The 27,245-nt window shown below is 42.7% G+C and overlaps 1 protein-coding gene across 1 annotated transcript in view; it reads right to left on the bottom strand.

Moving 5' to 3' along the window:
- The window catches only part of cyth3b (cytohesin 3b), a 47,351-nt gene extending 23,001 nt beyond the window's left edge, over positions 1–24,350 (bottom strand). Inside the window, exon 1 of the mRNA XM_080776906.1 lies at positions 24,012–24,350. Within this exon, the coding sequence (XP_080633032.1) occupies positions 24,012–24,030 (19 nt within the window). The 5' untranslated portion in view covers positions 24,031–24,350. The remainder of the gene's footprint in view (positions 1–24,011) is intronic.
- Between the last annotated feature and the right edge of the window lie 2,895 nt (positions 24,351–27,245).

Below are 27,245 nucleotides of genomic sequence, written 5' to 3'. Positions count from 1 at the left end.
CACATTTACTGATGGATCCCATAGTCACGGATGAGCAGCCAGTCGTGAGCCCAGAAACACAGATGGCTGAAGATGGCTGTCGTAAATGTGCAACCGTCCCTTCTCACACGACGAGGCCAACGCAGCGTCTGACAGACTGACTTGTACTGAAACTATACCAATGACCAGAAAATGACAGAGGGCGAGATTACGATGACGCTGAAAAGTCAAGTGTGGGCTACAGACAGTGGGAGAGCGACAGGCTTTTTGAAAGATGAAAGAAAGGCCTGATGTGTACGTAGATGAGATGGATCGGGTTAGTACAGTAGGGTTAGGGATAATACAGTAGGGGTGGAAAGTTGTAGAAAACAGAGAGAGCCCCAGAGAAAGAGACAGGCAGAGATGGCACACACACACACACACACACACACACACACACACACACACACACACACACACACACACACACACACACACACTTAAAAGTAGAGAAGGTAAAACAGATGACAGGTGGTTCACAAAATGTCACAGTCACCCTCCGCAAAAAAAAGACCCCGTCCCGCCTTCCCTGCCTCAAAGAACCCATTTGACCCGGAGAAGGGGACACATGTGCACCCACTGTGCTGGGTGTCGGTCCCCCACCTCCGCTGTGGGGGTTCATAAGAGAAGAGAACACACAGTAATCTGATATTACTGTGTAGTTCTGTACTGCCCAGTGCTGGCATCTGTTGCATTATACAGTACATGAATATGTACAGAAATCCCTGGATGGGTGCTACACCAGAATGTTACGTGTGGTACTGAACATCAACCAGAACGAGCACATCACCAACAAGCTGTATGGAGCATTACCAAGTGTATCAGAGAAGATAGCAGTAAGGTGGATGAGACTAGCTGGCCACTGCCACCGACACCAAGAACTCCCGGCTAAAAAGCTTGTACTGTGGGAACCAACACACGGGCATCGATCGAGAGGACGTCCCCACACCTACCTATGTGGACAAGACATACTAAAGAAAGATGCTGGTGCAGAAAGCACAAATGAGCTGGCCAGATGTATGGAGAACCGAGATGACTGGAGACGCCGATGGAGGGCTCGTCTGAGGACGACGTAGAAAGAATATACAATGCCTGGTGAGGACTCTGAGTTATGTGGGTTAGTATGTGGAGTACTGTAACATATGTCTTCCTGTAGAAACCTGCGCTGCTGAAAAGATCCATATGGCTATAAACAAATACTCCATGTTTAACCCCAGGCATATAGGCATATAGATTACCAATCACTCAGCCTTTTCTTATGGAGAAGGGGACTATAGCTTTCCCTAACAATCAATACATCATAATAATGCTTTAAAATTAGGTATTTTGCTTTGGACGTTGAGCATTGAATGAGCACATTCTTCCACTGGATGTACAGTAGAGAGCTTCTCTGTGCTACCTCAACATCTGAACTGTGTAGTGTGATCTCTCCATTCATCATGAATGGACGGTCCAATATGCAAATGGTTAAACCTGAAATCACCACATTCATGTAGAATTTCTCAATTCTCAATGAGAGAACTGTGTAGATGTGTTTTCTGTTATTTTTTTACTTTTTTGGTACATTAATACCAACATTCTCCCCAAACATGAGCTATTATTCTTCTTGAATACATATTGATTTTGTGGCATTCCTATATGGTGAAGAATCCAAACATGAGAAAAGAAAGTAGATGAATTGAAAATAAAATAAATGGTGGTAAAGTATATTTAGAATAGATCCTTTAAAATGTGTCTGGAGGGGGACTTCAAAGTCTGCTGTTGTGCAAGCTTAGTGCAAACTTTTTCCAAAGGCCTTGTGGTCGTTGAATTTGCACCCTCACTTTCCTCGTCTTTGTCTTCCAATCTCGTCCTACCGTGGCTCGGTCGCGGTGACCTCTTGGGGTCAGGAAGAAGGTCAATGAGGTCAGAATATGAAGGGTCAGACTGAATCAAGCACAGCTTTTAACAGTGCTTAAAGGACCACATTACCATCAATAAATGTCATTGTCTGGCCCCGGCTTTGACCGTATAATGTACTGTAGTGTACATAAACAAACTATTATTCCGTTAATGGATTTTGTTTTGCATTTGTTTACAGTTTTCTAATCTACATGGTCATTAGAATGTTACAGAAAATTCCTGAATAATGTCAGTGTTTATTGGCTAAAATCATCGTTAATGGTCATTGTTTGAATTTAGCTAGACCTTTAAAATCAAAGTCCATTGAAATGTGCATGAAATTTAGTGTGTTGCATCTCCATACCGATCTCAAACAAGTTTGCAGTTGAAAGGATGGGTTATGGGTTAGTCTATTTTATCGTTGACAGGATCATTTGATGCAGTATAAATAAGCCTCAAGAAAAGCCTTGATGTTAGATCATCTGAGAGAACGTTTGTTATCTGGTCTGGTCATGGTTAATGTACATGATCCCAGCAGTATAGAACTTCTGTCTAAGAACTCATAGAGTCCATCATAATGACTTCAATGGAGTTGGTACAACATTATGTTCAGGAGGAAGACCACGCTTTCAAGATAAGATTGTTGGTTCCCTCCGCCACCTATTCCATGCCAATTCCATTCCTAGGCCTGCCTCAGGTATCGAGCTCAATCAACTTCTCCACAGCTACAGTTAACTCCACCATTTACCTGCCATGGTCACTGATCTCAGCTCCACCCTCGCCACTCACCGAGGCCTCGCTGCCATGTCAACTGTCAAGCTCTCCGCCCTATCTCCATCAAGGGAAGAGTATATATGCCAGTCTGTTTCACCTGTCACTCGTGCCTCGTATCTCGTACCCTCCCTCCCTCCCACTCCTCATACTCACTCTTGTTCTTCAGTTTCAGGTTCCAGATGGGGGTCTCGGATTGGAGGCGTGTCCTCATACGACCAGAAGGACGCCCGCTACTCAGACCCCAGGTCAAACACTCAGGGTAGCCTAACTTTAACTAAGGGACTGCAATGGAAATAAGCACCTATCCCCCAGGGGCCTAGTCTTCACCTTCATCCTCCCCCCTCACTCCCTCCAGCTCTCCTCCTCCGTAGCGCCACTTCATCCCACCTCTCATCCTCACTCCCCCACCCCACCTACCCCTCCTCACTCATTCATCCAGGCCCCTCGGATTCTCCCACTCATCCTCACTCCCCCCCCCCCCATTCATATGCATCTAATTTCTATCATGTTCCACTTATTTTCTAAATAAATGCTAAACCATGTTAAACCATGTTCCATTGAATGCGTGGTCTGACTCTGTACTAGTGAATTCATAGTATACGGCGCTCACTTAAGACTGGCCTTGCCTCACTGAGTCACAAGAGTCAACTCAATAAAAATACATCACGTACAAATTATTCATGGCATCGATGACAGAGGCTTTGATGGATGAAGAACTCCTGATATAATCTCAAATACTCTGGTTGATATACACTGTCTGCCTTTGTGCTTGTAGGCACAAGGGCAGTGGTGGCGACTGACTCTCTGGGCATGGCTGCCCAGACCAGCTCTCAGATTGAACCAACAGATCCCAATCATCATGATGTCTGAAAACCACTCAGGGTCTTGAATAATACATGACTCTCGCTCCTCATTCCAGCCAGTATGAGATTCTTGGAAAGGCCCAGGCAAGCAGACATTCTAGGCAGGAACGACCTGGGTCCCGACTGCCGACTCCAGACAGCCAACTGACTGATGCTCTGGGAGATAGAGGTGAGAGATTGGGATCTGAACCATACGCTGGATGGGCAGCTATTGACAGACCACTAAGTCAGAAGTCCCATCGATGGTCATGCTTTTCCAATCTCCTTGGCTCGGGAGCTGGAACTGCATACTGAGTGTGCTGAGGCAGGGCAGGCCAGGGGGTCGATAGGACAGTGTGATAACCAGGGGTTACCAACATGTCCGTACACGGACAAATGTGTCCGTGGCAAAGACTTGGCATGTCCGTGGCACATTTTCTGTTTTACACACCATTATAATGTTCTTATTTTGATCATAATACACACTTACTGAATGTCAGCCTCCAGGTCATCTTCAGAATATGTATGGCAATTAATTATTATGACACTATGGGATATTAGGAGTCCAACTAGTACTAGTGGTTTTATTTGGTCTGTAACTCTGAGAGTGTTCAAATGGAACCAAACGGACCCTTACAGACCTGTTATTCAGGGATATCTATTTGTGTTTCTGGTAATAGTATTGTCCACTCATTTTGTATGTCCATGTACATTTGTTCTATAAAGAACCCCATGATATCCTTTTGCATCATGATGAGAGAATGCAGTCGCCACGGACAGCAGCATACAAACCGGCGAAAGTCACTTAAGTTCCTGAATTCCTGAAGATTTTCTCCAGGACAATGGAGAGGATGTGTGCTCTGATTACAACCACTGGCCCACAGTTCACCCGTAAAACAATGGCAACGCACATAAACATGGCTGATGGTGATGGGCAGCAACAACATTTCCCACTACACTACAGAATCTCATTCAGCAGCAATTAGTACTACAGCTACCACATTGTGCTGCTGCAATTGCTGCAAGTATGTGCAACCCAGCTGAGTTCTAAATGATGTAAGTAGGTTGCAAAAGTGTGTCACGCTCGGTCGGTGGCACACAGACAAACAAATCTGGCTGTGGGAAAGATGTTAAGATTCAATTCAGTCTACAACTTCTCTGTCAATTTAACATTATGCAGGAGCTCTTACGTGAAACTAAGATAAGTGACTGAAACAAAAACATCCTGTATGACTAATGCAATACTATATAGCAGTATAGTAGAAAATTATTTTAACCACTATACTTTGTACTGTTAAGAGCAACAAAATCCTAATGCATCGCACCAAACTAATAGAGTTTGCCATCTACAACGCAGATTAAAAGAATAATAATACATGTTTTGCCTGCAATTAAATGCCCAAAATAGGGACAACCAGGTTGAAAATGGTTAACATCTTTGAACGATCACACCCAGGTCATGCCTGTAAAGCTTTTCATTGCATGAAATACACACCATATTTCTGTCTCCTTCTGTCTGTAATGGTCTGTATTAGTACTGGTGAACTGGCGTGCGGATCCTAAATCGTTTCCTTCCCAGGTATAGGTGGGATTGTGGGCGGCTGGTGTAATAATTGTTCCCTTCCCTTTGCACACCCACTCAAACCTTTCTGGTATGCACCAAGCGATGAATACGTAAAAAGGAGCGACACGTGCAGACACACGCATGCACACTGACGGCTCCGGTGACAGCGCCTTTCTCTTTGACAGATGACTGTAGCCGTGTGGAAATGGTCCACATTCCTCTCATTCTGAAACCTTCCGGGCTCGTCCAACCAGCCCTCTAAAGCTGCACTTCCCCTGTCTTTTCTTGATTCGATCTCTTCCATATTCTCGTTTCATTCCTTTGTTTTCTATTAAATCCATAAATTCTCCCTGTGCTATTTACTTGTATATGCACCTTTGTCTCCCCCTCACTTTGGAGTCACGTATGCACAGAAACACACATTACCACATGTCGGTTATACCTTCGTTTTGCCTCGACAACTCTCTGCCCTGCCATCAACACACCTAATAAAGAAATCTGACTACCAAAGGGCCCTCCTTCCTCCCCTTGTAAGGCCATATTGGATATCTATTACCCTCATCTCCTGGCCTGTGGAGGGGATGATGGGACTTTGGCCTGTGTTTCACATCAAATCAGCAACACTGCTGCAGCAGCAGCAGCAGCAGTAGTGCTACATAATGACTAGAGTGATGTCCATATTAAATATGGTCCATTCACTCTGTTTCACATTCACAACTTTTATGAGGCTATAGCTGCACTTAGGCTGCCGACTTCAGAGATACAACTTAGCAGATAATCGGTTTGACAAAACATTATTGTACTAATTGCAGAGCTGATTCTTATGGCTTTAGTAGTGCATCAAAGCTTCATGCAAGGAGAGCCTACACAAGCACAGACTTGTGGATTTTTTTCCCCATTTTGATTAAACCAAATTGATACTCGTTTTCTTCACACAACAGCACAGAGCAGCCAAAATCTTCCAGTAGGATCTCAACTAACCTTGAAGTTATATCCTCCGATTTATAAAGATTTAACGGATTATGCTATGCAGCACAGCCTCACCCCTCTCACTTTATCACTGTACCCTCGTGACTCTGGTATTAGTAGCATTGATTTAGCACTGGGCATAAAACACCCTGATTTATAAGTACTCATATTTCCCCTCTAAACCAAATGGCAGCGGAGAACTTTCCATCACCGGCCAAGTCAAGCGTGAGACATAATTTCGATTTGCCACCAAATGAATGCCTTTTTTTGTTCTGCTTCAAGCATGCAATCTCTCCATTTAGTCCATATACTACTTGCCCTGGAAATGGACGAATGTGGTAATATCAGTTTAGCTGTCTCAAACATCAGTTTTAATAAGGGGAAGTCAACAACCATAAAACACAACAGAGGTCAACATAAATAAATAAATAAATGGAGAACATCTTCCCACTCGTCTCTTCAGGATGGAACCCAGGCTGCTAAGCCCATCAGCCTGGCTGCTAAAGACATCTATACCTGATCTGAACAACATGTTGTTGTCACTGGATTCCGCCGTGGGTGAAAAATAAAGACAATATCAGTATCATTATGGTTGAAGTTGACTTTTTCTAATAGCCAAAATAACAGATCTACAAGCTCACAGGTTGAGTTGTAGACCTTCCATTTTTTTGCTATTCATTGTACAACAAAGAATATAGGACATGCTGTAAGTGGTTAACTGGCTATAATGTTTCGTCAATAACAGTAGAAGAGTGACCTGTTGCTTATATTAGCTGCCGCGTCAGAAGAGGCATATCCATCCATTCCAATATATTCCTTTCATGAAATAATCAAGAGGGCACATCAAACGCAACACAGCTGTGTGATTCTCCAGTGCCTCTGTGATCCCCTAAACTAAAGTAATCACTGGAAGCTCAAAGCCTTCTTCACAGCATCAAGCAGAAAGTCACAGTGACTTATTCATGCCTGCAGCCTACAATTCCACTTGAAATTAAACTTCCCTTTTCCCACTGAAGATTAAAAACCCCATAATGGGTCTATTTTGTCTCACAATCCCTGGACAAATTAGATTAGTGGTTCTGGCAGCAGGATCCGTTTTTCTTTATCTTTAGCCCAATTATCAGCCTGAGTGCCAGGCTTTGACTATCGTTGTTGATCTTCAATTTAGATAGAATGTCCTCCACTGTCAAACACAGAGAATTTTTTTTGTTTTATACACCAGCTGATTTCTGGCTTTTTGTGCGACCAATAAGCATGCTGGCCATCTGTGTGTCTGCCATCTGTCGACTGCAGAAAGCCGCAGACCTGCTCTTATCTCATCACAGTCTCCATCCTGCTACTGTCTCCGTTCCCAAGGAGAGAGACCATAATCTAGGAAGGAGGATGGCTACGGTATTAACAATCAAACAATGTAAAGCCTTTCTCTTTACTACACATGCACTGCATAGTGCATAATGCATAGTGTTAATTATGGGTCAATTTGGTTTACATCTCTTACGTCAACAGTGAGGAGTTTACTGTCTAAGGCAGAGGTTCTCAAAGTGGAGACCGCCATGGGTCCTTAAGGGGGTTCCAGGGGGTCCCCAGCTAAATTTGTTAATACAGTATCACAATCATTTTAACACCTTTATCCATATTTTATACTTTGGCTATTCAAAAAGTGAATGAAACCCTAGCGGCTAGGGTTTCATTCACTTTTTGAATAGCCAAAGTAAGCAGTGGCAGCCACAGGGGGCGCCCCTCACTTCACACGAGAGTGATTTTTCTTTTTTGAGCGGCGCTATCCCCTCCAACGTCTTTCAGGAAACAGGACCCCACTGGTGTCGTCAAGTGGCAGGAAAGTCTATGGACTATTAATGATGTGGCAGCCAAGTCTATGGACTATTAATGTTTGCTTTAAGCAGTGACGCTCATCCAGTGGTGCCCCCCACCCAAGTTAAGTGTGATTTTTAATTAGCAGTTGAAAAAGGTAGTCTACACATGTAGTGAACAACTGTCTCACTTTGGACTCATTACTACAATTATTAATTAAAACCACATTTCTATACAGAATATTGAAAACAAAAACGCAATCCTATTTTCCTTACAATTTTGCAAATCCTAGGCAAGCACCCTAGGGGTAATGAATCACTGGTTGACAACTCCTGGTCTAAAGGGTGAGGCGGATAGGAGCATTAAAACTGCATTCTGCAACTACCCTTTGCATCCAAAATCGGTCTAGACAAAGAGCTCTCCTAGCTGACAGAAGACTCAAATATTGCACAATGACACCCACACACAGAAGTTTGAAAGCAGGCACGCGTGGGTGTTCTTTGGCCTAGCTAAGCCAGGAGGACTTTTCTGTATGCTGTGTGTAAAGTGAACACTAGTGAGATGCTGTAACAACAACGTAAAGTAGCACAGCTCCCTACTGCCTTAACAATATCTGCAGCATGCACAATGTCACCCTCTCCTACCACCATGGCATGCATCACTGATCGTGGGGCAGCCTAACCTCCGGATGAGGCCATTTAATCCTATGCACCTCTCTTGTTAAACTGACACAAAACTATTGAATATAGTTACTATAACTATTGAATATAGTTACTATAACTATTGAATATAGTTACTTGCGCAAGCAGAGCGTGCAAGTACTGTGGTCGGCTGCGTATGTATTATATAGGCCTGTCCTCGGTGGTCAGCAATTGGCTGTTGATGACGTAACTAAGGTACATTTGATGATCGGCTGGGTATGTACAGTATGTATACGTATGTAGAGTGAAAACTCTGAACTGAATTAAATTACACTCAGGATTTTACTAGCGGAAACTATATGAGGTCTGCTTGAGTTATGACCTTAACTCCAACCCACGTGTGACTCGCTCAGGAAATAACTGGAAAGTCTCACCAGTCACCAGTCGTATACGGAGGCCCCGCACAGACAAACAGAGCTTGCCAGCGGCAGAGACACCAAGGCCAAGGAGAGAGTAGCAGTATTGATTGATCTGTTTATATTGAGTTTGAGCCTTCCAGACAGTACATCTGGAAAAGAGAAGTCCAGACTCAGAGACAGAGAGAGAGAGAGATATGGAGAGAGAGAGAGAGATGGAGAGATGATCCTCCTGCCAAGTAACAGTACTGCTGCCTTTTGTTGTTGCCTATAAGCTGGAAAAAGTCATTAGGAGGCAGAGAGATAGCTCATAACACCATTAAGAACACCAAGGATCACTTTGTTACACAGCTCATAGTGTAGGCCAGTGATTCCCAAACTGTGGTGTGTGCACCCCTTGTGGTGCGCGAGCGCCTTCTAGGGGGTTCCCGACATGAAATGTCTAATGGTGGTGCTATGGTTTTATTTTAAATATATTAACATATTATGCCAATATATGGCAAGTAATGCAGCATATAGCCTATTCTGCATATAATATATGCATAATATTATTATACCATATTCAGGTTCATATGTGCATATATGTGGATAAAAAGAAAATATATAAATAATACATCTCTAGATAGCTTATGCAATTTATATTTCCATGGGGGGGGTGCATCAGCTAGGTCGGGAGGTAACGGGGAGTGCATGGCCAAAAAGGTTTGGGAACCGCTGGTGTAGGCTGTAGTGTGGGGTGCTGCATTGGTTCTCGATAGCAAGCCTGGCTCTTTAGCCGACTGGTATCGTATGGATCCAGGGGTTCGCCTCTGGGCCGACGCTAAAATAATACCATTCAGAAGACCAAGGATCACTTTGCTGAACAGAATATGTGGGTGGTATATATGTGTGAGAAAGAAAAGAAACTCAGGCACAACATCTCCCAAGTTACAATATGAAGAAGCCTATATTGAATTGTCTGTTACATTGCAAGCTCTGCCTTCACTCTGCCTTCACCAGGGGATATTTTTTCATATGTTATTCATGTCACACTAGTATTATGGGATCATATAATATGATCCGATTGTTAAATTAATTTTAGATGGCGAGTGGATTTGTCTTCAAGTTGACGTTAAAAAATCTGCAAAAGGCAGTTACGGTGTGTGGGCTTCCCTAGCTTTCTCTGGTTTTAATCATGGTGGTTGAGGTCAGGTCGGATTCATGCCCATTGAGGGCATGAATCTGTAGAATAGCACTGCATTCACTTGTAATCTAACTCAGATGGTGAACAAGTCAACTAGAGTGTATTGCCATTATGCTGGGAAAACATCTGCAACCTGTTTTGACCACACATTTACTAATAACAAGGAATTGTGCTGCAGTGTCAGTCCCTATGTGTTTTTTTTATCATAATATTTAGTAAAAAAAAAACAATCCTTAACATGGTCCTAAAGTACTGTATAAGAGGTCATACAATAGAACATTTTGTGAAAATACCTTTGTTAGAGACATTGTATACTAGACTATAGATGGACTGTTGAGTGAAACCAAGTGTTAAATGAGGTGGAAAAGCCCTCAAGTTATTTACTAAAATATTCAGCATGTCTCTTTAAGACAACCAACTAAAAAATAATCATGGATTGATGAACAATATGCATAAAAGAGAATACAATATATACTAAAGGAACTGACTTGAGCGAGGGAGAATAAGTTATAAAGTTAAACACAAAGAAGAGGAAAGCATATTAATTATTAAAACAGAATTCAGGAGAGTAAGAATTGTATCAAACTTTGGAAACCCCTGAATGAAATATTGGGTAGAGCCAAGAATAATGCACCTTCTGTCATTGAGGTTAATGTGGTTTTCTTAACAAAAGCAAAGGCCACCGCAAAATATTTCAATTATCATTTTGCAGATAACGTTTATAAATTAGGAAAAGAAATGGGTATATAATTTAATACCCAAATTCCCAAAATAATTTAACAAATTCTATCATTTTTTTGCCTTTCAACATACAGACATGGGAAAGGTAGAAAAACTACTTGCTGGGCTAAGCAATGATAATGATGTATAGATATTTACTTAATACATTAACCCTAGAGTCCCTATTCTGGGTATGTCAGAATAATAGGCAAACATTTTGTCCGAAATAGCACTGTCGAGCTTGAAGATTAGGATTGCTGGCAATATTTGGCGTAGAAGAAAAAAAAGGACGGTGCTATAGGCTATAGACCCTGTGGGACCCGACTTTAGAATCCCAGTCTATAAGGTTTAAGTGGTTTAAGTTGATGAATTAATTGCCAATATGTCGTATTTTCAACTTGAGTTCACATTTTCAACTTGGAAATGGTTTGGAAATGGTTTGGAAATCTGCCAAGGTTGTACCTCAGCTGAAAAACTAACGGAAAGCTTCTCAGCTGAGCTGACCCACTAGTATTCAAGTGTTGAGGGAAAATGTTGTTCTTGAACAGTTAAGACATGTTTTCATGTAATGAATTAAACTCAGAATTAAACTCAGCATTCTGCAGAATGCCCATAAGCCATAAGACAGGCCACTCTACTCCACATACGGTATAAGATGAGAATAAAGCTGCAGGCAGAGAGAATGCATGATGCCAGTCTGTCTCTCACAGCTCAGAGGAGCACATTAACTGCTCTGGATTCAATGCAATTTGGTGTGTTGTGATGCTTCATTTTTTTACTTGACATTTACTTGTCTTGAACCCGTTTTTTATTCAGACTTAACTTGTGTTATTTACAGTACTGTCTTGTTATATAGTCTTGTGGGGTGGGTGATGGCTGAATTAAGTAGTCAAACCTTGCCTGAGTCAAAGTACAGTAATTAGACTAGGTGTGGCCACACATCTGTTGGACGGAGAGAGCCTCTGTCATGACACGTTCCTTCAACATATTAACTTATTCATATTTCCAAATAACATCACACAATGTTTGCCATGCCTTAGTTGTAACCGTAATGTGGAGTAGACAGTCACATGAAAATTAAGATGTGGAGGAGAACTTGTCCTGACAGAGGCATGGTCTCTCTCGTGTGTGGGGATATCTTATTTATTATGTGTGCATTAATGATGCACAGCAGGTGTGCAGTCACACCTATCTCTGAGTCTAATTAGTTTGACTCAGGCCAGGTATAACTGCTTAATTCAGGCATCACCCACACCACAGTACACGGCTAAAGGGGCTTGTTTTGTGTGCACCCCAGGGCAATGTAAAGAAGGAAGAGAAACGTTCTATCCCATGGTATGTACCATAAACACACTGGGAGGGAATAAAATAAAAGAAGACACATGACCCATTGTGAAATGAATCTGCCAGATGGAATTCATACTTGTCCTTTCCTTCTTTATATGGTGAACCCAGGAACACCTTAGTGACAGCTGAGAGAAATCATGTCTGTGCATAATATTCTTAAAAGAAAACCTGGGGCAATAGTCATGGAAATAACCTGTCCTCAGGTTCACATAAAGAAAAATAGAAGAAGAATGACTATCACTATTTTATTATTTCTGTGTAAGGGTGTAACAAAATTAAGTTCAGAAGTGTTCGGCAGCACAGATTCCTTTTTACAGCTCTCTCACTTTAAGTACAACAAATGTCATCAGGCATAATAATATACTAACTCTACATTATGGCTTTCATCAAGAGCAGAAAACCTTACTATTGCAGTAAAAAGTCAGATGCATAACATCACCAATTGAATGCACCAAGTAGTGACACAACCAAGGCTTAAGGACAAATGATAAAATCAATGGTAAAGTTCTCAATCAATTCTCATATTGGACAGATTTCCACACTGATTAGCATGAAATCCCAACCTCCTCAAATTGAGTCCGATATCTCAAACGCTTACAACATTGCTTGCAAGTCTTTTATAAGCACCAGATTTGACTGTTTGTTTTCAGATTAGACTGTTATCAGTCAAATCTAGTGGGCCAGCAGCAATGTACTACTTATATTTACATACTAACCCAAAAGCCTGTTTACTCTTTCCTTAGCCACGTATGTTTAAACAATGCAAACAATGACCATTTAATTGTTTGCATTGCATTTGCTGCAACGGAGTAATTCAGGTTCAAGTAGTACGGCTAATTCAGGTTCAAGTAGAATACTCTGTCGCAGCTACCAAACATTTAGCAATGAATGACCAATGACATTAGCAAAATATTAAACAGCAGCATTTATAATAACTTTAATTTATTTTGTTCACTGGTTAGTCCTTAGATATTTTCCAGATAATAGTGTGTTATAGTTTACAATATATTGAGCTATTGTTGGAAAGAGGAAGTACTATTTAACAATACAAATTTTAAATTCCGATGGCACCAAAAGTCTAATTATAGGGAATAGATCAATGAATTTAAAAACAACAATTCCCATTAGTTCTTCTTGTGAAGAACATACAGTACAAATCAGCCAGTATTCTTGTATTTATATCCATTTCCAAAGTGGAGTTGTAAATAGAGTTGCTAAATAATAGGCTACAATTGAGCTTATTGAGCTAATTGAGTTAGTTCTACTTAATAAACACATCTTGATATGCTTATTGATATGCACAAGCCTGATTACGGGCCTTTTTTTGCATACTATTAGTAGCCCATATATTTGGCCTGATGTGTGCTGCTATTCAATGCGCTGATAACAGTCAAATCAGGTGTCATAAGTCAGCTACGATTTCAATACCATACAGATGCAGAGTGATATGCAAGGTATATTAAAACAGCAACAGAGCAGACATGATAGTCAAGGCCAACAGGAATACCATCCTGAACTTCCTCTTCAGATGGTTCCAGGCAGATGAAAAAGCTGCCACTGTGTTTGCCATTTCAGTTATTTGAATGGCTGCAAGAGCACCATTTCCTCATAGGTAAAATAGAAGGTCTTTGGCACACAAGGGGTCAGAGGCAGAGTGTAGGAAATCCGGTCGCTTAACATATGAGACATGTACACTTCTAAGGCCTTCTGGCAGCTTAAAGGCATATGACAGCCACATATCCTCTCGACTGTGGAAGAGTGGAGGGCTGCTGATGCTTTCAATATTGTAGATTGACTTTAGCCCGAGGGAGGACAATAATCACTTGCCATTACTTTGGGTTTAGGGATTTAAGGTCCACCCTAGTCAAGATTAATGACGTCAATGAAGTCAGTGTGGGTTTGATCTCATCTGCATAAAAGCCCCTCAGGTTCGGCTGAGCATTGCCTTAAAGGCATTGCCTTTCAGAAGTGAACCCATGTAGACCACCCACAGGGCAGGGCAGGTCCTCCGACACCTGCACTGTCAATGTACCACAACCTAAAGTGCAAACGTTTGCATGCATGGTCCCCTGTGACTATGGAAATACAATGTGTGTGGCGTTATGGAGGTATGGCAGCCACCACAGTCCCCCCCTTTCATTTCGTTTTTTTTATTTTTATATTGTTTATTTGGAGCTCTCTACGGACCATATAGACAGTGGCAAGGAGGCTAATTAATTTATAGATTTTTATTTCTGTCTCCGTTTTTGTTTTTCCGAACAAAAGCAAACATTGGATTAAAAAAAAGAAACAGAATGCAATGTGCGACAGAGGTCAAAGAAGCAGTTATGTGTGAAGAGAATGAATGAGTGTGAATGCCTGACCGTCTAAATACCCCCAGGCCCACTTTGTTTAGTGTGGCTGGGGGCTGTCTGTGCTCGTGCTTTACCGTGGTCACAACCCACTTAATGCACTTATAAATCATAGCCAATCATTGTCTCGGAGTGCAATGACATTGATGCATCATGAGAGAGACAGAGACAGTCAGACATACAAAGACAGAAAGATACCGAAAGACAGAAAGAAGAGGAGAAAGAGACAGACAAACCCAAAGACAGAGGGATAGAAACAGTGGGAGAGAAAGATGGGTAGTTGAGATTAGAGCCTGACCGATAAATGTATATCTGCATTTGTGCACTTTTTTCTTTTTTTTAAACAAAATGTCAAAACATGGTAGGCTGTAGTGAAACATCCAAAGATCTGGCATTGGTCGGGTACTACTTTACTGTACATCTATGCTCCCATTCCACGAGTCCAGTCCTGGGGAAAGGGTCTGGTTACTGATGGCCTCCTGGACCATTTCTTGAAGCTGTCACCCTGACCAGGTCTGTCTGCGAAGGCTCAAACAATGTATCCTCAGGGCCATTCACATCCTATTTCACGCTCCCCGACAACACATCCCATCTCTCACTGCTCTCTTCGCACCCAAAACCAAACAATGTAGTGCGACTCTGAGGTCATGGCATTGGAAAAGGCCCTTGAAAACGAGTGGCGAGGCAAAAACTCTGGTTACACACCGTGACCAATCACAAACCAGAGAACTGTTACGCTGTCGGGAATAAAGATAAACACACAAGGGATGGTATATCTCTCTTCCCACACTTTTCTCTTCCTCGGCTGTGTTTGTCATGTTTGTATCCTGTTTACGTGTGTGTGTGCGCGCGCGTGCGTGGCTGCGTGCACGTGTGCATGTACGGGTTTCCCGGCTAGGCGGCTACAATAGGGAAGTGACAGCCAGCAGCCCGCGCCCCTGACCTATAATCCACTAACTGTCATCCGTATCCCTCCCCACTTGATCCCCTCCATTTGTCTGTGAATGGAGAGGGCTCACGGACCACACTAATCCTCCGTGTGAGCTCACGTTTGTGCGTACGCTCAAACACAAACTGAAGTGCACGAGCCATGTGCATGAACACATGCGTGCACCCGCCCACACATACACACACATACACGCTGAATTATTCTTATACACATGTACGCCTCCACACACAATAAATAGTGGGAGTGCGTAAACGTGAGGTATGCACAGCTGGGCCGAACCCTGCATCACTAACCTACTTTAAGCAACGCTCATCCTGCTATGCACTGTGTAACCGAGGAAATCCACTGTCCTCTCAGGTTTAAAGCTGCAATCTGCAAGATGTACCGTATGTCCCAACAAGGGGTTTGAACCCTGGTGTCCCAAGCGGGCGCCTATGCACATTTCTATTAGTGTGCTATGACGGAAACTAAAAGCCTGTTTGGGTAGGATATATTATGCTTTGAGCTTCATGCGGTAGTAGCAGTACCTCTTGCCAACCAGTAGTGGTCCTGACTCCTGACTGCCCTAAATAGATCTAAATGTCTCAATAGAAGACCTCCAGCCACCACACTTAGGTGCTTCTTAGCGGACAGGTTGAGGGTCCAATGGAGTTAAGAGGTTTGGTCCGAACTTCTCCAAAGCACTTTTTACTACTTTTCATTGGTTCAATATTTTTTAACCAAGGGTGTGCAATAACACTGATTTATGCAAAAATCTAAAACCCGAGTTAGGTGGTGCTCCCAACAGCAACGTTATATTGTGTTACATACAGATTGGTTAAAATAATATTTTATTCACTAAATTACTTATGCTTATCATTGTATGAATGATAACTGAAAACAACTGATTGTTGGCAAGCATGATGCATAATTAATCACCATCGTAAAGCAAAGTAAAGAATTAAGCCTTTGACTTGTCTTACACACGTATCTGGATCTGTGCCATTCCCCCCCTCCCCCCCCCCCCTCTAAATCTGTTTCTCTCTCTTCATCCTTCTGTTTCCTTTCCATATACAAACACAGTTAAACACCTGCAAACAGACATATACAAACAGACAGAGACAGCCAAACACACTCATAAACGTATACACTCATGCTGACATAATTATCCGGCCTCCTGCTGAATGGTACACAATTGTGTCTGAGTGAGAAAAGAGTTTATTTATGTCAACACATTGTAAAATCCAGAGTGTTAATTCAAGATTATTATTATTATTTATTGTTACATCTTGTGTGGGAGTACATAAGAGGCTGCACAATACTTTTGTTTAGGTTCCTCAAGACAAAGGAAGCAAAGGTAAAACAGGGAAAAGGTTGCTGTGTGCAAGGTTCCTCCTACTGTAACCAACTTGACCGAGAGGGTCACAAATGGATCTCTCTGAGTTACAAATCGATGAATAAACACGCAGGATTTTACTGTGCAGTACCGGCCGTCACAGCTCAAAGCCCCTCTATGCTCAGAATCTAGAATACATTTTGCATGATGCTGCATCTTACAGCAAGAAAAATAAATAAGAAGAAGAAGGGATAAACATGCCCGTTTGCAAATATGTTGTGGTTTGTCCAGAGCACGTGGCTTTAGTGGTTCACTGACACACTGGCCCCAGCATAACGCCACACAGTGCCACAAATCCCTTCTAACTTTACCTTTCTGGGGTTGGGATGGGGGGTGGGGGGTTTGAGTTTTCTGTTTTTTGCTGTCTTCTTTTTTAAGTTTGTCTTGTCTTATCTCGATTCTGTAATTCATCGTTTTAAATGATGACGTCTGCATTACATCATTAAATAAATCTACCACGATCCCTGCTGTAGGCCTACATATGTGTGTTGGAGGGAGGGAGGGAGGGAGGGGTGGTGATGGAGACTGGAGGCTGTCCAGATGTTAGACAATAGACACACATATGTGCGAGGTCTAACTGGACCGGGGCAAATGGACTGAAAATATTGAAACGAAAGAAACGCCGATTTTTTTTTTTTAATATTGTGGTACTCTGGAGGAAAGACTTAAGTAGTTTGCTGACTATCAAAGGGCACTTGGAAGAAAGAACGGTAATGTAACGGCGAGCCATCAACACGTCTGCATGACCTCATGCCATATAGGAAGGAATCACATTAATAAATTGTGTTAAAGCTGCAACCCAGTGGTGTCCATTTACTTAACTTAAGTACTGTACAATTTTGAGGTATTTGTAATTTACTTGACTGTTTCCAATTTCCAGTACTTTTACAATTATTTGAAATCTTTATTTACTAGTTACTTTGTAGATTTTGATTATTACTGTATTACTAAACATACAGTAACCACTTCAGCCATACCGGTATATACATTTTGGCCATTTGAAAATAGCCGATCTATAAGCTCACAATGCTTGGCTATGCGACACATTGTGAGCTTGTAGATCTGCTATTTTCAAAGTATTTGTATACATTTGAAGAACTGATTTGAAAATTTGAAATGGGACATTCTGCACAATGGGTACTTTCTACTTTTAGTACTTTAACGATTTAACTCGAGTACCATTCAGCATGGTCACCCAATAGGGGTCACGCCTGTTGTTCATGGTATAGAAGATAATGTACAACAGAAGTGTACTGTAGTAGCACTCTCTCTCCCTCTCTGTCTCTGAGTCTCATTGTATATCTCTGCTCAAAACCACACTTGTGCTTCAGAGCATTGATATTTGAGGTAGATAGGTCATGAGCATCCTACTTCCATGTTAACTCACGCTCTCACAGCCACCTATTTTTATGGGGGACCCGATGATGTTTATTGCTATGGATACTATAGCATCATCAATCATCTTAAAGAAAATGTGAAGGGCAGCGTCTTCATGAATGTATAAAGAAGTATGTCCCTTCCTTTCTTCCCTCTAGAAAATCTCTTTGCAGGTTTGCCGAAAATACCTGATCTACAAGCTCATAATGCGCCATGCTGCAACATGCTGTGAGCTTGTAGATGTGCTATTTTTGCAGAATGTTTGCCTATTACAACGACATGCCCAGCCCCAGAATATAGGGATGCTAGGGTTAATGTGGATAAAATACTGATGTATCTCTGTATACACTTTGAATAGCAGAGGAAACTAGGGGTTTGGGGAGTTTGTTGTGAGTTTTCTGAGTGAGGGACTGGACGTACTGGCGGACAAAGAGAGAGGAGGGGAGCACCTTTTTCCTGCATCTTCAGCAGGTTTACCAATCTAGTAGCCCTTACATAATTGTTCCAACCCTGCCCTTTCCTGCCCAGTCTACCCAGCCTCCTCATACCGTTCAGGGAGGCCTCTGTCGCACGCACGCACGCACACATGCACAGATACAGATGGAAGCCATGGACACAAGCATAGGCCAGAGTGGAGCAGGCTCTTTGCCTGATATTCATTTCAGCACATGACTTAAGACTCCTGGGACCTTTAGCACGCTCTCACTTTTCCTTCCAAAGAGAAGAAAAATAGCTTCACTCAGTTTCCCTCTTGCCTCCGCCACCCCAATATAACACACCACCACCCCCGACAAGTCAAAGTCTACCAAGTCTGTTTCTAATCTTTATTTTATTTTCCTCCAGCCGTACAACGTTTAATGTGCAGCAAGAGGAAACTATAGGCTTTAGAGGAATCGTGTACTTTATTGAAAAACCCTTGCATGCTTTCTACCAAAACACTGGGACCCTTCTGCTCCACACGCATGTTCACACTCTTGCCACCTACATCACAGTCCCTTATAAAAGAACCTCTCATCACATCTTTCCTTTACAGCTGTGAAAACAGAGTGCAGGTCCAAGAGGATTTGGAACTGTGCAGTCCCATGTGCAGCCATCACTTCATCTCAACATAGATCTGAAGCAAGCAGTCCACTTATTGACTGTCCAAATCCTAAATCCAGTCACGGAGGCAAACAGTTCACATCCATGCGTGTCGGGTCGTCCTGCAATCAACTTCCAAGTGGGTCGGTTTATCCTGTAATCTCTTGGGGTGAAAGCTTTAAGCAATGATGGGACGAGGCCACGTGCAAGTGTACTATGTAACCTACTGTAACCTAATCGGCTCGCCGCTGCCAGACACCGGTAGCATTTTGTGTCTGAAAGGAAGGAACATCCTGATGGAATTTAACCTCTACTAGAGTCATCTGTGTTTATTGATCTGTTCATAAAAAAATGAAACATGCCGGTATCAGATGTCGCTCGCTCGCACGCGCACACGCACACGCACACACACACACTGCTAAAGCTGGCCTGTCCATGCATGGCCAGCAGTGCATGATGGTGCAGAGACCACACAACAGTCAAAACAGAGAATACGTTTATACTCTTCAGTCTTCACAGAGGTGAGTCACACTGAGCCCACTGAGGCAGAGAGACAGCAGAGAGAGGGAGGGAGAGAGATAGAGAGAGAGAGACACAGACAGACAGACAGACAGACAGACAGGCAGACAGACAGACAGACAGACAGACAGACAAAGGTGGAAGGGTTAAACACTCTAGCTAGGCTAAGAAGACAGAGGTACAGTGTTAATTGAGCTGTTACTGGTATTAGTAAGGTACCGTACATAGTACATACATACACATACATCATACACATTCACACATCAGCCTCCTGTGACTTCTTGAATGAGAGAAATGTATGGGACTAATTGAGATCCAATCTAAAGTCCACACCACAACTATGATGGCAGTGGTGAACAATATTGTTGTTGAGATCACTTTCAGAGTGATTCGATGAATGATACAAGACTGACGTCACATTCGATGTGTAACGATCAACATGACATTCAACAGACTGTAGATGGCCCTTAACTGTTAACAATTTAACAACTGTTAACGGGACATGGGAGCCTGGGAGGCGCATACAAATGAAACAGAGGTCCATTAAGAAAGCAAGATTAGCCCAATTAATTATTCTCCTACGAATATACGCAGCTGTTGTTTTATAAGGCTTTTGAGGAACTGGTTGACAGTGATTTCAGCAAAGGAATAAACGTCTCAGTTTACTCAGTGTGTGTGTGTGTGTGTGTGTGTGTGTGTGTGTGTGTGTGTGTGTGTGTGTGCACTGCGTGTGTGCGCTGTGTGTGTGCGCTGCGAGCATGCATGCATGTGTATATTCCTGGATAAATACTTTTACAAAATTACTACTTTTGGAAGACCTTGAAAAAGGCTTCATTTACACTTGCTTCAAAACATTCAGAGAAGCACAGATCAATCTTTAAAGAATTTAAAGATCTGATATCAGTTGTGTGTACTGATAGTAGAGAGAAGTAACTATTAATGTATATAATCTGCTGTACAGCGGTTGCGCTTGACACCGCTGGTACAACAAAGTATAAATCAGGCTTCAGCAGTGTGCTATGTACAGTATGTACTGTATGCTATGCTATGCCTGGTCTAAAATGTTTGGCACTCGTTCAGTCACTGAATCATGATCAACACTTGAAGACATCACTCTTTCATCCACTTGAGAAGGTGGAAATATGGCAGCACCGAATCTACCGCAAAGACCAAAATATCAACACAAAACCTCAGCGAGTGTACCAGAAAGTTACTTGACAACAATGACCTCAGCCTGCGGTAGCTACACAAAATGTTTGGAGCACCCCTGGCACACACACACACACACACACACACACACACACACACACACACACACACATAAGAAACCTTGCACAAATCTCTCTGCGCCTCAGCTGGCCTGCAGACCACACCGACACATACAAACACACATTGAGCTGCCAAGTAAAATGGCTGGTTTTTGCTGTAAACAGGGCGGCCTGTGGCCAAACACACCAGCCGCTGTGCAACCAGAGTGCGTGTAGCATAAAGACTGATTCATACCATATGGTTATCACTCATCCAGTTTCATATGAATCCTCTATATATAGACAGTGGAACACTGTCATGTGACAAACTAAACATGCAAAGTAGAGGGATGCTGGTGGTATAATTTGTCTCAATATGGACAGTCAATTGTTGAGTCTTTGTCCTTTACCCTACGGCCACTCAAAATGACAATGTGCCAAGCAAAGAGTGTACTGGTGCTGCCTACAGTACCAATAAGAAGAGCTGTCCAGTGATTGGAGAGCTGTGTGTGTTCTGCCTGTTCCATTCATTGTCCAGTGAGCAGCCATGTATCTATCCCATTGCAGAATGCATTGTATTGCTGACTGTCAGGCATGTCAGATGGATTACCACAGCCTCGTTTTTGACAGACACACACACACACACACACACACACACACACACACACACACACACACACACACACACCTTCGACAGACCACTGGGCTCCTCAGTGAGTTCTTCATGACAGAACAGACAAACCTTTATTGAGAGTAACTCCTGTAATAGACATGGGGAATTGATTCAAGAAGAATATTTGGTCCACCCCTTCCTCTCTCCCTTCCCCTCATCCATGTACCTCTTTGGCCATTCTCCAACCGCTGTCGTTCTGAATCTCTGCCATCACTCTGGCATGTTACCTTGCTTCTCCCCCCTCCTCTCTCTCTCCCTCACTGTATCTCTCTCTCCCTCTCCCCTCTCTCTCTCTCTCAGACACAGCTCTCCTACTACAACTGACTCTCTTCCAGAACACACATATTTCATCTGTCTTTCACACTCTCTCCGTCATCCGTCGATACCTCTATCTCTCTCTCATTCTGTCTACCACTTTCTGGCCTCCTCTGTGGGGTGTGTGTGTGTGTGTGTGTGTGTGTGTGTGTGTGTGTGTGTGTGTGTGTGTGTGTGTGTGTGTGTGTGTGTGTGTGTGTGCGTGCGTGGCAGTGGCAGTGGAAGCGCATCAGTGGAGCACAGCGGGAACCTTGTCGGCCAGCCCCAAGCCCACCATGTCACAGACAGTATCATTGAGTGGATCCATGCCTGAAATCCCAAGCGGCACAATCACACTCTCCCGAATTGTGTGTGTGTGCGTGTGTGTGTGAAGGGGGAGACGGGACGGTGTTCTGATGATGCTAATCTCCATCCACGTTACCAACACAAGTTCAAACACAGCTCTTCAGCCGTCCGTGCAAAATACATGCAGGATGCTGTTTAGTGCCACCAAGCGCTGGCATAAAGCAGTGACACACACACACACACACACACACACACACACACAACCTCCTATCTATCTGTCTGTCTCCACTGCAGACAGTGCCATGGGGGGGGCACTGTCTGCTGTTAATGTCAGCGTACATGCATGCAGACAGCCATGCATGTTTGTGCGTGCGTGCGTGCGTGCGTGCGTGCGTGCGTGCGTGTGTGTGTGTTCCCTCCTGGCTGTTGTCATGTATCTGTGGTTGGCATCACAGGACCATATGTCCGTCTATGAGGCGACAGTGATGTGTGCCACCGCTGGAGGCTGGGCCAGCGCCGTGGTCTCAAACAGAAACAATGAGAGCTTTGTGCCCACACACCATCCAGTCCACATCCGTACAACATATAGACTATATAGCCGAGTCTGAAAGAAGTATGGGTATGTCATTTCCGGAGGAATATCTGTGATACAATTAGGTCTATTTCACGCTCATGATTTAGTTTATGGCAGAATACTATTAAGAAGGCATTCAGCTTGTTGGTTTCATAATGAGTATTCAGACATAACTAGGCTACACTGCAAACACGGACCTGTGTGCCAGATTATGATACACTATTCAGATACACTATGCATCAGATCAGTCAATAAATTAATTAGAAATACTTGGCTAAAAGTGTGGAAGACCTGTTGGGCTATATGTGGAAGTTGGAAGCAGCCCTGAGCTGACTGACACACCAAGCCTGATTCATATAGTCTATGAAAGATTAAACAAAATATGATTTAGGGTTAAGCCAAGGGAGCACTTGTGGCTCAGGGCTCACCGTTCCTATAATAATAAGGCACTAATATTATCTCCAGTGACTGCTGGGTAGGGACAGCCAGGGATGATGACTAAAGTTCAGTCATAATCCCTATTCGCTCCAGCATAGTTGATTCTTTTCAACACCCATATGTAGGTCAATCCATAGACTACATTCAGCACCAATAGCCACACACTTCTAGCACACACAGGAAACACAAGACGGTCTCTCGACTCATACACTGGTCACTGCATGGTCACTCCTGAAACCACGAACCAAACGCATAACCGGCCACTGTCGACTGTCCATCCATAAGGAAGACTGGAAGAGGTCACTTCAGAGCAGTCATTTATTTCCAGCATACGGTATGCTGTTAACTAGAGGTGGGAAAGATTATATGCTTGATTCATAAACTATACTCCGTCACCACGGTCGTACGACGAAATCTAAAGTATAGGGTTGTGATAGTGATACTGTTTGCCGGAGATGCTATACTTGCTGCTATAAAACTATTGCTTGCAACTCCATCCATCATGAAATTATTGATAGAAATTGCGCAAGAACCCAGAACGGCACATTATTATGATTATTGCAGCATCCAATAAGTAGGCAATCAATTATCATATGATATGTACTATAAAACGAATTAATATGATCTCTGTGAGTGTATGAATGATTTGCGTGAGTCCTACCTTGATTGTCCTCGTCCATAACTGATGGCGATTCCAAATAAAACCCGTAATTATTACTGTCAGAGAAACTTCCGTAGTTCCGTTGCACGAACGAACAAGCTTAAATTCAATGCAAATGCAATGCGCGTTTTAATTTTCAGAGCGCATCCGTATAGGTTGTCTCCTCACGGGCAGCGTCTGCTTTGGAGAATACTCTGGCCATTTAGGCTTGAATCACACGGCAGTCTCTCGTCAGAAGCGTTGTCTCATGCAAATGAGCGGCGTCCTTTTTCCACAGCGGACGTCAATGTTGTCGTTAGGTAGGTAGGCGTAGGGACTGAGGGACATCAGGCTGCCCCATCCCAGCTCCACTAGAAACTGTAGACAGCCTCTGTTGCGCGTCATCATTCGACCCGCCTCAGCAGCGACAACAATCACACATCAGCCTCGCACGCACGTGACACAATTTGGCGATAATTGAAATCATTTTCATTCACTGGCAATTGGCAAATGTCAAGATCACCTTCCTTTCTCCCAAACATTTCTGCATATAGGCCTACACAGTAGTAGGTTCGTGGATTAGGCCTAGTGTAAAATCATTTTCACTCATTGCTGGGAAATATCAAGATTAAGCTTGGCCTACAATTTCAGCATAATTATGCGCATTTGTAAGATTTAGTGGCATCGACCCAGCACACTCAAACAAAAGAGGCTGATAATGAGTTGACCCCCCTTGGGCCCCCTCAACTCTCACTATAACTAGACAATTTACCTCCCCCCTCTCTCTGTTTAAAAGTACAGGAAAAATCTCAAAGTACAGGTAAAAATATAGTAGGCCTACAGCTAAAAATCTCTCTGAGCGTCCGGATATCTCGCCCCACAGCGTGGATATCTCGCCCCAAAGCACGGATATGTCGCCCCATGTTTATTTCATGTTTATTTTACCTTATTTCTCATATTAGAACATTTAAAATCAATAGGTAGTCATGGACACATGGACTAATGCAGCACAGGATGAAGACACCGTCCATAACATAGCCTATACATGACTGTGACTAATATGTAGGCTATAGCCTATAGCGGCCTACACTACAGCATGAGCATGGTACAGTGACCCTTGGCTAGCCTACACTACAGTGACCCTTGTGAGTAACACAGTTGGCACAATGACTGTCTGTTGTCATCTATAAAGCATCACCATAACACATAACATAAACCAATATGTATTTTGAGAAATTATATAGGCCTAGTTAATGAATGTATGGCCCATACATATAAGCCCTATAGTGGCATTCTTAATTTCTTTCCAATGTAAGCCATCACTGGCCAATTTCACCAAACACACACACACACACACACACACACACAAACACACGCACACGCACATGCATGGCTGCGTGCACACTGCACACACACACGCGCGCGCGCGCGCACACACGTCAGTGACGTCACGCACGCACGCAGCTTGTTTCTACAACACGCGCGCCTACAACACACACGGTTTCAATTATAGCATGCATTCCTGTCTCAACAGCAAAGGAGGGGGTCTCACTTCCTGTGTGCATTACTCCAGTGGTCAAGAATGAGCAGATGGTTTAATTAATTAATTGATGTTTATTCATGGACAACTCCATCTCCATTGAATAAATGTTTCCATCTCAGTTCCCTGTTTTTAAACAAAGTTCAACAATGTTCCAGATAAAACCAGGGAAAAAAGATAATCAAAGACATAATGTGAAGGACATGACACTCAATAATGAATGGTATAAGGTAAGCAAGGTCATGGCATGGGTGGGGAGGGGCAAAAACTAAAACAAAAGAAGAAAAACACAAAAGAAAACAAAAAGAAAATATACCATATGGTTCCAGATCAGTGGTTCTCAAAGTGCATGGGGTCCAATGGGTCTGGATTCCAGCGGGTCCAAAGTATAATGAGTTAATAGCATCAAAATGATTTGAACCACTTTAACCTTATTTCATACTTTGGATATAAAACAATCATCATCATGCTTGTGTAAGACAAAAATCTACACTAATAGATGAATATAGGAGGGGCTAGCGCCCCTCAAAAATCACACCCGTGTGAAGTGAGGGGCAAACACACAAAACTGGCCATTCATTGTCAATGGCATTCAATGTTTGTGTTAAGAAAATGTTTGTGTTTACACAAACCTTCAAAGCTGGACATAGCACCTCAAAAATATAGCAGAGCACAGCCATTTATGTATTTATTCGCTTTGGGGGGCATAAAACATTTTAACGGCGGTGTGAAGATTTATTCACAAAACAATATTTTTAACCATTAGACCCTATGGAATGTGAAAACTTTGAAGCTCAATATCTGAAGGTTATAAACCAAGGCCACGGATAATAATAATAAAACGAATAATAATAATACAGATAATAAAGTGTATGGGGAATACTCAAAATATAACAGATTTATTGGCTTAGTACGCTTAGCACATACCAAGAATTGGTCTTTGGTTTTTAGTTCTCTTGAGTGTACAGAGTAGGTTATATACATGCATGGCTACATATTACATACGTATACATACAGATACATTCATTGTTCATACATACACGTATACTGTACAGTACACACATATGTATATATAATTATGTACAGTACGTATACGTATTACATAGTGCATACGTATACATCACGTAGTATAAACATATAGTTGCACTTGCACGTACATAAGTAGGCTTGTATACTGTACCGTACATAGACTATATGTACATTTGGACATACACCAATTTGTCTGTGGTGCACATCACTTATTACGCTATTAGGCAATCAACACAACCCACTCCATATCCAATCCAGATTGATCCAGTCTGGTGCAGCACGGTACATAGACCAGATGACAACCTCTCACCTCACAGCGAGAGTAACTGGACACCTTAGTGCATGTCCCCTGAACGCAGCAGACCCTTAAAGCTCCACCTGGACAAACGCATTTCCCGCATTACCTCACGGTAGGGGATGGGCTTGAATACATAAACTCATGATCCAACAGTGACTGGCCCCTGGGCTACATACATACGTCCAGACACTGTTTGTTTTCTCTGCGCTCTGCCTCGAAGCACAGTTGTCATGGCCTATAAGTTAAGGCTGTGTTTTAAAATGAACCTAATTCTTGGAAGGTTCTGCCCATCTCCAAGAAAGAGGAGACAACCACATGGGCTTCACCCGAGGGGACAAAAATATGTTCATGCTTGAATTTAAGAGGACTTTCAATACGGTAATAATTG

This window comes from Protomyctophum bolini (genome assembly GCF_963924005.1).
Source record: "Protomyctophum bolini genome assembly, chromosome: 11".
In the NCBI taxonomy this organism is placed as follows: domain Eukaryota; kingdom Metazoa; phylum Chordata; class Actinopteri; order Myctophiformes; family Myctophidae; genus Protomyctophum; species Protomyctophum bolini.
This window is presented reverse-complemented; position numbering and strand designations above follow the sequence as displayed.